Source organism: Chiloscyllium plagiosum, chromosome 4 (genome assembly GCF_004010195.1).
Source record: "Chiloscyllium plagiosum isolate BGI_BamShark_2017 chromosome 4, ASM401019v2, whole genome shotgun sequence".
NCBI lineage: Eukaryota > Metazoa > Chordata > Chondrichthyes > Orectolobiformes > Hemiscylliidae > Chiloscyllium > Chiloscyllium plagiosum.
The window spans coordinates 70,365,807-70,382,244 of NC_057713.1; the positions used below are offsets into that span (position 1 = coordinate 70,365,807).

Here is a 16,438-nt window from a genome sequence, read left to right on the forward strand (position 1 = left end):
ACCTCTTTCCACCTATCACATTTCTGACGCCCCTCCCCCAAGTCCCTCCTCCCTACCTTTTATCTTAGCCTGCTGGACAAACTTTCCTCATTCCTGAAGAAGGGCTTATGCCCGAAACGTCGATTCTCCTGTTCCCTGGATGCTGCCTGACCTGCTGCGCTTTTCCAGCAACACATTTCCAGATATATCCAAGAACCCTGCAAGAGACTAGAGAAGAAATTGTGGAGCTCTGGCTGATACTTTTGCATCATTGTTCGCAACTGGAGGCATATGAGTAGTGGTGTACTTCAGGGATCGGTGATGGGCCCATTGCTGTTTGTTATCTATATCAATGATTTAGGTGAGAATGTATAAGACATGATTAGTCAGTTTGCAGATGACACTAAAACAGACGGTATCATGGACAGTGAGGAACATTTTCAGAAATTGCAGCAGGACCTTGATCAGCTGGGGAAGTGGGCCGAGAAATGGCAAATGGAGTTTAGTATAGATAAGTGTGAGGTGTTGCATTTTGGAAAATCAAACCAAGGTAATAGTTTCATGGTGAATGGTGGAGCATACTGGAACCGAGGGAGTTTAGGTGCATGACTCTCTGAATGTGGAGTCACAGGTAGACAGAGCAGCGAATAGAGCTTTTGGTACGCTGGCTTTCATCAGTCAGGGCATTGAGAATAGAAGTTGGCAAGTTATGTTGCAATTATACAGGATGTTGGTGAGGATGCACATGGAGTACTGTTGTCAGTTTTGGTCACCTTGCTATTGGAAGAATGTTGCCTGGAATTAATGGTATGAGTTATAGGGAGAGGTTAGACAAGCAAGAACGTTTTTCCTTAAGAGGTGGGATCTGACTGAAGTGTGCGAGATCACTTTTTCCCAGGTTTGGGGAATCAAGGAATCTAGGGCATCTGTTTAAATTTAGAGGGGAAAGAATAGAAGGTAACCTGAGGGGCAACTATTTTACACAGAGGGAGGTACGCATATACAATGAGCTGCCAGCAAACGTGATTGAGGTAGGTACATTAACAACATTTAAGGGACATCTGGACAAATACATGAATAGGAAAGGATTAGAAGGATATGGGCCAAGTACAGGGAAATTGGGTTATTGTGGTTGGACGTTTTGGTCGGCATGGACCGATTCAGGCTGATAGGCCTGTCTCCGTGCTTTAGGATTCTATGACTCTTTGGCTTAATGTCTGAGAAGTCATGAACAGTGCTGAATGTTGTGCAAATACCATTGAATGTCCCTACTTTTAATATTATAATGAAGGGAATGATTAAGCAGCTGAAGATGGTCGGGCAGAGGGCACTATCCTGGAATTCCTTCGGCATTGTTCTGACCTCCAACAACCACACCATCTTCTTTTGTGCCAGATATGTCTCCAATAAGCACACAGTTTTCCCCATTTCTTATTGATTCTAATTTTGCTACTGCTCATTGACACCAAACTCTGATGAAAGTAGCCTTCATTTCAAGGGTAGTCATTCTTAACGTCACCATGAAAATCAGCTATTTGGTTCATGTTTGAATCAAGACCCAGGAACTGGATGGCCCTGGTAGAATACAAACTGGGTGTTCTTGAGCGGGCTATTGCTTGAACAGTTGCTGCTTGATAACTGTTGATGACACTTTCCATCAGTTTACTCATAATCAAGAGTAGACTGGCTGGTAATTGGCTTACCATAGGCCAGAAGGTTTAAGAAACAGAACCAGGAGTAGGCTGTCTGAGCCTTCTCTACCATTCAGTAGGATTCTGGCTCATCCAGTATTCCTCATGTCCATTTTCCTATATTTTCTTGCTTTATCTGTCTTTTAAATTGTCCCCCTAAGTCTTAGCTTTAAATAGAATCTTTGCCCGCACAAATTTCTGTGGCAAGGCATATAAAAACACCCAATGCTCTAAGAAATTCCTCCTCATCTCAGTCTTCAATTTCCATATCTTTATTCTGAGTCTATGCCCGCTGATCCTAGACTGTCCCATGTGGGGTAACATCCTCTTAGCATTTCCCCTTTCAAGCCCCTTACAAATCCTACATGTTTCAATGAGATCATCTCTCATTCTTTTCCAATGAATACATTCCCATTCTGTTTAGCCTTTGCGCATAAAATAATCCACCCATTCCAGGGATCATCCTCATGAACCTTTACCTAAAGTACCTCCAATGACATATTATTTTTCCTTGAATAAGGGGACCAAAAGTGCTCACAAGTATTCCTGATGTGGCCTCACCAGCACACTTGCAACTGCAGGAAGACTTTCTTCTTCTTATACTCCAATCCCTTGAAATAACGGCCATTATTGATTTAGCCTTCCAGATTACCTGCTATACCTGTTTGCTAACTTTGTGTTTTATGTATGGGTATTCCCAAGTCGCTTTGTGTTGCAGCTTTCTCAGTGTTTATCTATTTAAACTATATTTTGTGTTCTTCCAAAATGAACATTATTCCATGTTGTACTCCATTTGCCAACTTTCTGTCAATTTACTTAATCTAGCAATCTCACTCTGTATTCCTCTCAGAACTTGCCTTTTCATGTATTTTTATGTTGTCTGGAGTAGATTTGCATCCTTCTTGTAAGTGCTTATCCCAGTTAAACGCCACTGGTTCCAGGTTGCCAATTTGAAAAATGAACCTCCTTTCCACTTGCTGTTTCCTGTCCATTAACCAGTTCTCTGTCATGCCAATATTACCTCTTTGATTTAACCTTTTGTGTTGTGTCTTGTTGAATGCCTATTGGAAGTCTAAATACAACATGTCTGCTGATTCTCTTCTATCTACTCTGATTGAGACTTGGGATGTACTGTATGGAAACAAACCCTTCAGTCCATTTCATCCATGCCAACCAGATATCCCAAATAAATCTAATCCCATTTGCCAGCATTTGGCCCATTTCTCTCTAAGACCTTCCTATTCATATTCCCACCCAGATTTCTTTGAAATGTTGTAATCCTACAGCCTCCACCACTTACTATGACAGCTCATTCTGTACGTGCACCACAGCATGAAAAAAGTTGCCCTTTAGGTCCCTTTTAAACGTTTCTCCTCTCACCCTAAACCTATGCAGTCTAGCTTTGGACCTCCCCACCCCAAGAAAAAGATATTCACAGTTAACCCTATCCATGCCCCTCATGATTTTAAAAACTTTATAATACCACCCCCTCAGCCTCAGATGCTCCAGGGGAAATAGCCCTAGCCTATTCAGTCACTTTCTGTAGCTCATACCCTCGAACCCTGGCAACATCATTGCAGATCTTTTCTGAACCCTTTCAAGTTTCACAACATCCTTTTTTTTTTAGATTTTTTTTTAGATTACTTACAGTGTGGAAACAGGCTCTTCGGCCCAACAAGTCCACACCGACCCGCCGCAGCGCACCCACCCAGACCCATTCCCCTACATTTACCCCTTCAACTAACACTACGGGCAATTTAGCATGGCCAATTCACCTAACCTGCACATCTTTGGACTGTGGGAGGAAACCGGAGCACCCGGAGGAAACCCACGCAGACACGGGGAGAACATGCAAACTCCACACAGTCAGTCGCCTGAGGCGGGAATTGAACCCAGGTCTCTGGCGCTGTGAGGCAGCAGTGCTAACCACTGTGCCACCGTGCTGCCCTTTCTGCAGCAGAGAAACCAGAACTCTGGTTTAGCCACTTTTGGAATACTATGTCCTGTACATCTGAAACATGACCTCCCCACTTCTTTACTTAATGCGCTGACCAATAATGACAAGCATACCAAATGCCGCCTTCACTATCGTGGACTCCGCTTTCAAGGAACTATGAACCTGTATTCAAGGTCTTCTTGTTCAGCAAGACTACCTAGGACCTTACCATTAAGAGGAGAAGTCCTGCCCTGATTTGCCTTTCCAAACTGCAGCACCTCACATTTATCTAAATGAAACTTCTAGCTTTCGAAAAAGAGTCAAGTTGTTCTGGTAGTTAACAAGAACATGCACTCCATGTGCTGCTTTAATTCACACAAGCACATCTAAACAGTTTCAGGGGCTGGGAGTGGGAAATTTGTGGAGGGGACCTGGCCTGTGATTGACGATCATGAAGATGCAGGAAGAGCTGGGGGAAGGGTAGGAGATATGGGCTGGCACCTGGGAAGTGGACTTCTAAACTCACCATCCCATTTGTCCTTGATGTAACTTTCCAACCTCACCCCATGTTTTCACTGCTGCTCCAACCCTAAGCCATGTCATCGCTGACCCCCTCCCCCAAAACCACCACCATGTCCACCGCAACCACATCCTCCTATCCTGTCCTTCACTCTTTTTGCCTTTGAAACCTTTCCAAAAGTGCATGCACTTCTCTGCTCATGGGCACAACCTTAGAATTAGACGGGGTAGTTTAGAATGGAAATGCAGAGACAACTCGATGGGCCAAATGGCCTTACTTACACTCCTATGTCTTATGGTCTTTTGTGCATTGTGTCATTTGTGTATTACTTCACAAATTCCTGACAAAAAGTTTGACAGGATCTAATAAAGGAAAATATGAATTTATGCATTTTAATAGGAAGAATAGAGGAGCTGCATGTTACTCAAATGGAAAAAGCTGCAGTACAGTGATTTGGGAATCCTCATGAATGAATCAGAAAAGCCTAGCATCCAAGTTCAGCAGGCAAGAGGGAAGGCAGAAAGAATGTTGGCTATTATTTCAAAAGGAATGGAGTACGAACGTAGGGAGGTCTTGCTAAAACTGTACAAGGCCACATGTCAGACCATATCTGGAATACTGTGAATAGTTTGCTCCCCTCCTCTAAGGAAATATGTATACTGAAACTGGAAATAGTCTGGACAAAGTTCATTTGGTTGGTTTCAGGTATATAGGAATTTTCTTATGAGGGGAGATTGAGTAGCCTGGGTCTGTACTCACTGGAATTTAGAAAGATGAGAGAAAACCTTATTGAAATATATAAAATTCTTTGGGATCTTGATAGAGCAAGTGTGCAGAAGGATTGGTTCCCCACATGGGACCTGTAGAACCAGAGTCGCTAAGTTAAGACAGAGATAAGGAAGAATTTTTTCCTATGAGGGTAGTCAAATTCTTTTTCTCAAGAGATAGTCAAATCTGGGGTATTAAGCATGTTCAAGGCTGAGAGACAGATGTTTCATCCACAAAGGAATCAAGGGTTGTGGGGAAAAGATATGATGATTATCAAATCAGCCATGATATTATTGAGTGACAAAGTAGACTCAGTGGGCCAAATGGCTTTGTTCTGCTCCTAAACCTCAGAGGATTTGCTTCTTCAGAAGTTGAAGCTCATGAAATTGTGGAATTGTACAAATGTCAATGAACGTCCCAACTTGTAACCTTTTAATGGAGGCATTTTCATTGATGAATGGACTTAGACAGTATCTTGAGGGACTCCTGAAGTAGCTTCCAACAATCTATTATTTTATAGGGCTATAGAATTTTACAATACAAAACAAGCCCCAAGTCTGCACTGGCAAAAGCTACTCTGTTTATATTCACTCTACAATCTATTCCAGCACTTGATCCATTGCCCTGAGTGTTATGACATTTCAAATGCTCATCCATGAACTTTTTAAAGGTTATGAATTTTCCCACCTCATCTACCCAACCAGGTAGTGCTCCAGATTCCCACCACTCTGTGGGTGAACGTTCTTTCCTCAAATCTCCTTGAAACCTTCTGTGTCTCACCTTTAAAATTATACCTCCTCGTTTTTGACCCTTCAACAAAGGGAAAAACCTACTTTCTACCCACTGTGTCGATGCCATGTTCTTCTCTTGAATAGGCATGGCTCCAGCTATTTTTAGAATCATGGAGTCATACAGTATGGAAACAAACACTTCACCCAACACATCCATACTGACCATGTTTCCCAAACTGAACCCATCCCATTTGCTTGTATTTAGCCCCATCCCTCACCTTTTCATATCAAGTATGTTCAAATGTCTATTAAATGTTGTAATTATATTCACCTCTCCCACTTCCTCTGGCAGTTTGTTCCATATATTTCCCATCCTCTATGTGAAAATGTTGCCCCCTATGACCCTTTGAAATCATTCCCCTCTAACAAACATTTAAGAGAAAGTAAATAGAGAAGCTGTTCACAGCTGATATGGAAAATAATCCAAGGGTACAGACTTAAAAGGTGGTTGGCAAGAGAACAGGGAGCAGTCGAAGAAATAACTTCTTCCCAATGAGTGATTTGCATTTGGAATATGTTGCCTGACAGGTTAGTGGTGGTAGCTTCAATAGTAGATCTTAAAAAGAGAATTGCACAAATTGAGGGGAAGAAAGAACTACGATGTCACATTGAAATATTGAGGAAATAGTATTGACTGGATTGCTTTTTGAAAGAACTGGGACTGATTCAGTCAGCAGAATAGCCTCCTCTGTACTGTCTATAATTTCTATTTTTAGGGTGCTATTGAGTTGTCATTTTGTTCAAGCCTTTTGCCTGGGTGTATCAAATTTAAGGCGTTTGCAGGCTTGGAAGAATTGGAGTGAATTGAGTGTTCAAATTCTTTACACTTCTAGAATAACAAAATAAAGTTTGAAATTAGGATCTAATCTTGAAGAAAGTGGTGGAAAAATTAGTTTCACAGCATTCGAGAGTATAATTATGTGGAGAACTTTGACATTAATGAAGTTAGAATTTGAAATCACAGGTCTAATGGGTTTCCTGCACATCTTTGTCTTGCCAATTATTTCACGTAAATGCTTACGGAGTGAATAGACTCTCCCAAATTGAACAACGAAAATTAAACTAACTGGAAGAAGAGCTCTGTGCCTGTAATCAGAAGATTTTGTCTTCAGTCAGACAAATTAATCAAGGCATGGCTTGATGGATCTTGGACAATGGTTGCTATGGCATAAATGCACCATGACTAGGCATAGATCGCAAAGAGTGTTTGAAACTGATTATAGCTACACACTGGTTGCTCAAAAATGTTGAGTTGTGTTTTTCTAGTATTGTCATCCATTACCTCGATCGATTTTGTAATTTACCCATCTTCTATCATCTCTTTGATCAACTTTGCTTATTTAAAAACCATACCAGTAATCTTAAAAAGAAACAGTAGTACTCAAAGCTCACAGCGTATTATTTGAAAGATAAAAGAGCATTTTTAATGCATTCAAGTGCATCGCATTATTAGAGCTTTTTCATTTGAGCTTTTTAGTAAGCATGGTCTAATATTGGGTGAAGTATGGTTTGATGTGATTTCTGTATTTTTCATCTACCTAGTGATATTTGATGCACCCACTGGTACGTCTTCAGATGTTTGGCTCTTGATTCAAAAGGATGTTTCCCAATTAACTCAAGTAAGTGAAGCAAATAGCAATCATCTACTTAGTTCTTGATCTTACTTAGACTGTGGGTTTGAGTTATAATTCAACATTGAAGGTGTTATGTCCAGGTTAAGCACTGAACAATAAAAATAACTAACATCATTTTTTCTACTTGCGTTCAAGGACTCTGCCCACTTGCATGTTTTCCAATGAAGTTTCAGAGAATTTTTGTTTTTGACAAGTGACCATGGAGATTTGAAAGCTTTGGCTAAAAACTTGCTCAAAGAAGTGACATCTAAGCATTTTCAAACTTAGAAAGCTGGAGAGTTCTAAGAAATTTCCAGGGAAGGTGCATGAACCATTGATGAAGCAATTCTAATCAGGGATGCGAAGAGGCAGAATTGGTGCAAAACAGAGCCTGGTTATAATGCTAAAAAACGTTTTAGCAATTAAAAATGGGTGAGGATACATAGAAGTTTTAAATTTTGGCATAAGAACATAATGGTGTGTTGAAGTGGCAGACAACAGGATATTCATGGTCATTTTTACTTGAGTGATTGTAGGTGTTTAAAGCAGTCACCAGTCTGTGTTTTGTTTCCCAATGTAGAGGAAACTGTTGTGAGCAGCGAACACAGTAGATTAGATTAAGTAAGGTGCATGTAACTCTCTATTTCCCTTGAAAGGTGTGTCTGAACCCTTGCCCTGTGAACACTTCTGCCTCAGGCCTGCTGAAGTGTTCACTGAGGCTTGATGAAAGCTGAAAAAAACAACACCTTACCTTCCTCTTGGGGACCTTAAGGTCTTCATGACTTGGAACATAGAACTGTACTGCACAGGAAAGGGCCTTTGACCCACAATGTTGTGCCAAACATGATGCCAAATTAAACTAATCTCAGCTGCCTGCCCTTTAACCATATCCCCCCACCCCCCATCCCTAAAAGTCTGTTAAACATCCCTATCATATCCGTCTCCAACACTTAGCGTGGCAGGGCATTCCAGACTCCTGCCACTCTCTGTGTAAAAAAATAAACTTGTCCCTCACATTTCCTTTGAACTTTCGCCCTCTCACCTTAATGTATGTCCTATAAATTTTAGACATTTCAACTCTGGGGGAAAAAGATTCTGACTGTCGACCCTATATATGCCTCTCATAATTTTATAAGCTTCTATCAAGTCTCCCCCCAGCCTTCACCGCTCCAGAGAATGAAATTGAATTCTTCAAGCCTCTCCTTGTAGTTCACACCCATTAATCCAGGCAGCATCCTGGTAAATCTTTTCTGCACCCTCTCCAAAGTCTCCACATCCTTAGTGTATCATGGAGACCCGAACTGAACGCAGTACTCTTAATTGTGGCTTAACTAAAGTCTTATAAAGTTGCAACATGACATCCTGACTCTTGTACTTAATTCCCTGACTAATAAAGGCAAGCATGCCATATGTTTTCTTCATCACCCTACATATTTGTGAGGCAACTTTCAGGGATCTATGGACTTGAAGCCAATTATCCCTCTGTGCATCAGTGCTGTTCAGGGTCCTACCATTAACTGTACACTTTTCCTTAACATTTGATCTTCCAAAGTGCAGCACCCGATACTTACCCGGATTAAACTCCTCCTGCCATTTCTCTGCCCATATCTGCAACTGATCTCGCTGTATTGCTTGACAACCTTCTACACTATCCACAACTCCGCCAATGTTTGTGTCATCTGCAAACTTATGAACCCACCCATGTGCATTTTCATCCAAATCACTTATATATCACAAACTGCAGAGGTGCCAGCATAGATCCCTGCGGGACATGGACCTCCAGCTTGAAAAACAACCTTACAACATTGCTGTCTGCTTTCCATGGGCCAGCAGTTCTGAATCCATATGGCTAAGTCACCATGAATCCCATGAAGCTTAATCTTCTGGATGAGCCTACCATGAGGGATTTTGTCGAAAGCATCACTAAAATCCATGTGGTCAATATTTGCAGCTGTACCATCATTGATCACCTTTGTCACCAATTGAAAAATTCAATCAAGTTAGTAAGACATGACCTGCCGTGCACAATGCCATGCTGATTGACTGTAATTCAGCCATTGCCATGTTTTTCCAAATGCACGTAAGTCCTATCCCTCAGAATTCTCTCCAATAGCTTCCCAACCACAGCTGTGAGGTTCACTGGTCTCTCGTTTCTTGGATTTTCCCTACTTGCCTTAGAACATAGAACAATGCAGCGCAGAAGAGGCCCTTCGGCCCTCGATGTTGCACTAACCTGTGAACTAACCTAAGCCAATCCCCTACACTATCCCATCATCATCCATATGCTTATGCAAGGACTGTTTAAATGCCTCTAATATGGCTGAGTTAACTACATTGGCAGGCAGGGCATTCCACACCCTTACCACACTCTATGTAAAGAACCTGCCTCTGACATCTGTCTAAAATCTATTATCCCTCAATTTGCAGCTATACCCCTTCATACAAGCCAACGTCATCATCCTAGGAAAAAGACTCTCACTGTCCACCCTATGAAACCCTCTAATCATGTTGTATACCTCTATCAAATCCACTCTTAGTCTTTAACTCTTCAATGAGAACAGAAGAGTCCCTTTCCTCATAACACCTTCCCTCCAGACCAGGCAACATCCTCTTAAATCTCCTTTGCACCTTTTCCAATGCTTCCACATCCTCCTTCTAGTGGGGCGACCAGAGCTGTACACAATATTCCAAATGAGACCACACTAGCATTTGTACAATTGCAGCATGACATCACGGCTCCAGAACTCAATCTCTTTACCAATAAAACCTAACACGATATTTCTTCTTAACAGCATTACCAAGCTGGGTGGCAACTTTCAGGGATCTATGGACATGGACTCCAAGATCCCTTTGCACATCCACACTACAAAGAATCTTTCCATTGTCTCAGTATTCTGCCTTCCTGTTATTCTTCCCAAAGTGCATCACCTCACATTTATCTATGTTGAACTCCATTTTCCACCTCTCAGCCCAATACTGCAGTTTATCCAAGTCCCTCTGCAACCTGGAACATTCTTCCACACTATTCACCACTCCACCGACTTTAGTGTGGGCGGCACGGTGGCACAGTGGTTAGCACTGCTGCCTCACAGCGCCAGAGACCCGGGTTCAATTCCCGCCTCAGGCGACTGACTGTGTGGAGTTTGCATGTTCTCCCCGTGTCTGCGTGGGTTTCCTCCGGATGCTCCGGTTTCCTCCCACAGTCCAAAGATGTGCAGGTCAGGTAAATTGGCCATGCTAAATTGCCCGTAGTGTTAGGTAAGGGGTAAATGTAGGGGTATGGGTGGGTTGCGCTTCGGCGGGGCAGTGTGAACTTGTTGGGCCGAAGGGCCTGTTTCCACACTGTAAGTAAGTAATCTAAGTAAAGTAAAGTAATCTAAGTAAGTAAAGTAATCTAGTGTCATCTGCAAACTTACTAATCCATCCACCTATGACTGTGTCTAAGTCATTTATAAAAATGGCAAACAGCAGTGGTCCCAAAACAGATCCTTGCGGCACACCACTAGTGTCCGGACTCCAGGCTGAATATTTTCCATCAACCACCACTCGCTGCCTTCTTTCAGAAAGTCAGTTTCTAACCCAAACTGCTAAATTGCCCTCAATCCCATGCCTTCGCATTTTCTCCATCAGCCTACCATGTGGAACCTTATCAAAGGTTTTACTGAAATCCATGTACATCACGTCAACAGCCCTACCCTCGTCTACATGCTTGGTCACCTTCTCAAAAATCTTAATGAAGTTTGTGAGACATGGCCTGTCGTTGATGAAACCTTGTTGACTATCTCCAATCAAATTGTTGCTTGCTAGATGATAATAAATCCTATCTCTTATAAACCTTTCCAAAACTTTTCTGAGTTGAAACTTTATTGCTGGACCAGCACAGCAGGTCAGGCAGCATCCAGGGAACAGGAGATTCGACGTTTCGGGCACAGGCCCTTCTTCAGGAATGAGCAGAGAGTGTTCAGCAGGAGAAGATAAAAGGTAGGGAGGAGGAACTTGGAGGAGGGGCGTTGGAAATGTGATAGGTGGAAAGAGGTAAAGGTGAAGGTGATAGGTCGGAGTAGGGTGGAGGCGGAGAGGGCAAGAAGAAGACTGCAGGGCAGGAAGGCGGTGCCGGGCTGGAGGGATTCGGCTGAGACAAGGTGGGGGGAGGGGGGATGAAGAAACTGGTGAAGTCCAAGTTCATCCCCTGCGGTTGGAGGGTTCCCAGTCGGAAGATAAGACGCTCCTCCTCCGACCGTCGGGTTGTTGTGGTTTGGCGGTGGATGAGTCCAATGACCTGCATATCCTCGGTGGAGTGGGAGGGGGAGTTGAAATGCTGTGCTACAGGTTGGTTGGGTTGGTTCGTCCGGGTGGCCCAGAGGTGCTCTCTGAATCGCTCCGCAAGTAGGCGGCCTGTTTCCCCAATATAGAGGAGGCCACACCGGCTGCAGCGGATGCAGTAGATGATGTGGGTGACCACAGTCATACGGTTCACTGGCCTATAATTATCTGAATCATCCCTATTGCCCTTCTTGAACAAGGGCACAACATTTGCAATCCACCAGTCCTCTGGCACTAAACCTGTAGACAGTGACGACTCAAATATCAAGGCCAAAGGCTCCATCATCTCTTCCCTAGCTTTCCAGAGAATCTTTGGATAAGTCGCAACCGGCCCAGGGGACTTATCTACTTTCACACCTTCTAGAATTGATAACATCTTCTCCTTACTAACCTCAATCCTTTATAGTCTAATAGCCCTTATGTCAGTCTTCTCCTCTACAATATTCTCCTTTTCCTGAGTAAAAACAGTTGAGAAATATTCGTTTTGCACCTCTCAGATCTCCACAGGGTCCACACACAGCTTCCCACTTCTGTCTTTGACTGGCCCTATTCCTACCCTAGTCATCCTTTTATTTCTCACATACCTATAGAAAGCTTTAGGGTTCTCCTTTATTCTAAATGCTAAAGACTGCTAATGTCCCCTCCTTGTTCTTCTTAACTCTCTCATTAAATCCTTCCTAGCTAATTTGAACTCTCCATCGCCTCTTCTGAACCATCTGGTCTCAATGTCATATAAGTCTCCCTCTTCCACTTAACAAGAGATGCAGTTTCTTTAGTAAACCACAATTCCCTACCTTATCACTTCCTCCCTGCCTGACAGGGACATGCCTATCAAGGACACGCAATATCTGTTCCTTAAACCAGCTCCACGTTTCGATTGTCCCCATCCCCTGCTGCCCCCTTCTATGCCTCATAAGTCTTGCCAAATCCCATTATAATTGCCCTTCCCCAATCTATAACTCTTGCCCAGTGGCATGTACCTATCCCTTTCCATCACTAAATTAAACATTGGGGCGGCACGATGGCTCAGTGATTGGCACTGCTGCCTCACAGCCCCAGGGACCCGGATTTAATTCCCGAAGTCTTGCCAAATCCCATTATAATTGCCCTTCCCCAATCTATAACTCTTGCCCAGTGGCATGTACCTATCCCTTTCCATCACTAAATTAAACTTTGGGGCGGCACTGTGGCTCAGTGATTGGCACTGCTACCTCACAGCCCCAGGGACCCGGATTTAATTCCCGCCTCGGGCAACTGTCTGTGTGGAGTTTGCACATTCTACCTCTGTCTGCGTGGGTTTCCTCCAGGTGCTCCGGTTTCCTCCCACAGTCCAAAGATGTGCAGGTTAGGTGAATTGGCCATGCTAAATTGCCCGTAGTGTTAGGTGGATTAGTCAGGGGTAAATATAGGTGGGTGGGTTTCTCTTCGGAGGGTCGGTGTGGACTTGTTGGGCCAAAGGGCCTGTTTCCACACTGTAGTAATCTAATCTCCTCTAAATATAACCGAATTATGGTCACTCTCTCCAAAGTGCTCACCTACCACTAAATCAAACATCTGGCCTGGTTCATGGGTGGGTTTCTCTTCGGAGGGTCGGTGTGGACTTGTTGGGCCAAAGGGCCTGTTTCCACACTGTAGTAATCTAATCTCCTCTAAATATAACCGAATTATGGTCACTCTCTCCAAAGTGCTCACCTACCACTAAATCAAACATCTGGCCTGGTTCATTACCAAGTACCAGATCCAGTGTGGCCTCTTCTCTTGTCGGCCCTTCGACATAGTGTTAGGAAACCCTCCTGCACACATTGGACAGAAACTGATCCATCCGGCGTACAAGAGTTTTAGCATTTCCTGTCCATGTTGGGTAAGTCCCCCACAATGACCACTGTGTTCCTTTCACTCCTACCCAGACTTGTTTTGCCATTCCTCTCCTCCACATCCCTGGAACTTTGTGGAAGCCTATAATAAAACTCCCAGCAGTGTGACCTCTCCTCTTCTGTTTCTGACCTCAGCTCATACCACCTCAGTAGACGAGTCCTCGTAAAAAGTTCTTTCAGCCGCCGTTATGCTATCCTTGATTAACAAAGCCACACCTCCCCCTCTTATATCACCTTCCCTGATCTTAATGGAAGATCTAAATCCTGGGACCTGCAACACCCATTCCTGACCTTGCTCTATCCATGTCTCCGAAATGACCACAACCTCAAAGTCCCATGTACCCCTCCATGATGTAAGCTCATCTACCTTATTCTGGATACTCCTGGCATTGCAGTAGACACACTTCAAACCAGCTTGCTGTCTGTCAGCACACTCCTGTGACCATGAAATCCTGTCATGTCCTCCCTGCTCACATCCTCCTGTGCATTGGAACTAAACCACAGGTTCACATCCCCCCCTGCTGAGCTAGTTTAAACCCACATGAATAGCACTAGCAAATTTCCCACCCAGAATTTTGGTACTCCCTGGTTCAAGTGAAGACCGTGCTGTTTGTAGATGTTCCACCTCCCCCAGAATGAGTCCCAATTGTTCATTATACCTGAAATCCTCCCTCCTGCACCATCCCTGCAACCACATGTTGAACTGATATGTCTCCTAGTTTCTCGCTTCATTGTCATGTGGCATGGGTAACAAACCAGAGATAACAATTCTGTTTGCACTAGCTCTCAGCTTCCACACTAGCTCCCTGAAACCCTGCCTTACATCCCAATCCCTGTTTCTACCTGTGTCGTTGGTACCTGTTGGGACCACGACTTGGGGCTGGTCACCCTCTCTCTTCAAGATCCCCAAAGACACCATCCGAGACATCATGGACCCTGGCACCAGAGGCAACACACCAACCGTGAGTCTCTTTCATTCACAACAAACCTTCTATTTGACCCTCTAACTATTGAGTCCCCAGTGACTAATACTCTCCTCCTTTTCCCCCCTTTCCTTCTGTGCAACAGGGACAGACTGTGTGCCAGAGATCTACACCCCAATGCATGCCCCGGTAAGTCACTCCCCCACCAACAGTATCCAAAATGGTATACTTGTTTCTCAGGGAAACGACCACAGGGGATCCCTGCAGTGACTGTTTTTTTCCCCTTCTAGCAGTTACCCAGCTTTCTTCGTGCCTAGGAGTAACTACTTTCCTGTAACTCTTATCTGTTACAGACTCTGCCTCCCGAATGATCCGAAGTTAATCCAGCTCCTGCTCCAATTACCTAATGTGGTCTTGGAGGAGGAAGAGTTGGGTGCACTTCCTGCAGATGTACTTGGATGGGGCACTAATGGCGTCCCTCACCTCAAACATCATGCAGGAGGAACATTCTTCTCCCTGCGCAGCCATCCCTGTTTGTCCCCTTATCAGAAAGTTAAAAAGAAGAGAAGCTTACCAGATGAATCCCTGGTGTTTAAGGTTAGTGGAGGTGGATGGGCGGGAGGCCGTACAAGGGTAGGGTGTTGGGTTTAGAAAACACTCACTTATATAGCTTTATTCTTGAATAAAGGAACAACATGGGCAGCACAGTGTCTCAGTGGTTAGCACTGCTGCCTCACAGCACTAGGGACTGCACAGAAGGAAAGGGGGGAAAAGGAGGAGAGTATTAGTCACTGGGGACTCAATAGTTAGAGGGTCAAATAGAAGGTTTGTTGTGAATGAAAGAGACTCACGGTTGGTGTGTTGCCTCTGGTGCCAGGGTCCATGATGTCTCGGATGGTGTCTTTGGGGATCTTGAAGAGAGAGGGTGACCAGCCCCAAGTCGTGGTCCCAACAGGTACCAACGACACAGGTAGAAACAGGGATTGGGATGTAAGGCAGGGTTTGGTTCCAGCCTCGGGCGACTGTGTAAACTCCACATAGACATTCTTCCCGTGTCTACATGGATTTCCTCCAGGTTCTCCCGTTTCCTCCCACAGTCCAAAGATTTGCAAGTCAGGTGAATTGGCCATTCTAAATTGCCCACAGTGTGAGGTGCATTAGTTGGAGGGAAATGGGTCTGGATAGATTGCTCTTCGGAGGGTCGGTGTGGACTTGTTTGGCCTGTTTCCACACTGTAGAGAATCTAATCTAATCAAATCTTCATTCCTGCCCTTCTCTGCATAATCTTTTGTGCCATTTGGAATCAAGACTCTATCTATCTGTGCCTTTAAAAATGTTAAAGATTCTACATCCAGTAGAACACTTAACCCTCTGAAAGAAGACACAGTAATGTAATATATTGTATTTGATAAGGTACCACATGTCAGCCTACTCAATAAGATAAGAGTCCATAGTTTTGAGGGTGGTATATTAGCATGCATATACTATTGGCTAAGAGAGAGAACAGAAAGTTGGGATAAGGCGGGTATTTTCAGGATGGCAATCTGTAGCTACTGGAGTGCTGGGGCCATGATTACTTACAATGTATATATAATGACTTATATATAATGAGGCAAGTGAATGCATTCTAACCAAATTTGTGGGTGACACAAAAATACATGGGAAGGCGAGTACTTGTGGTCCCACAATTAGTCTACAGAGGAATATAGAAATGTAGGTCCAATCAAGGACAGTAGCGGGAGACTGTGTATTGAGTCGGAAGAGATAGGAGAGGTCTTGAATGAGTACTTTTCTTCAGTATTTACAAACGAGAGGGACCATATTGTTGAAGAGGAGAGTGTGAAACGGACTGGTAAGCTAGAAGAGATACTTGTTAGGAAGGAAGATGTGTTGGGCATTTTGAATAACTTGAGGATAGACAAGTCCCCCGGGCCTGACGGGATATATCCTAGGATTATGTGGGAAGCAAGAGAGGAAATTGCAGAGCCGTTGGCAATGATCTTTTCGTCTTCACTGTCAA

At 43.8% G+C, this 16,438-nt stretch overlaps 1 protein-coding gene across 5 annotated transcripts in view; it reads left to right on the forward strand.

The window, feature by feature from the left end:
• si:dkey-122a22.2 overlaps nt 1-16,438 on the forward strand; it is a 218,872-nt gene that overhangs the window by 28,091 nt on the left and 174,343 nt on the right. For all 5 annotated transcript variants that reach the window (XM_043688408.1, XM_043688410.1, XM_043688411.1 and 2 more), the window contains exon 4: nt 7,228-7,304. In XM_043688408.1, coding sequence (XP_043544343.1) covers nt 7,228-7,304 — 77 coding nt within the window. The remainder of the gene's footprint in view (nt 1-7,227; nt 7,305-16,438) is intronic.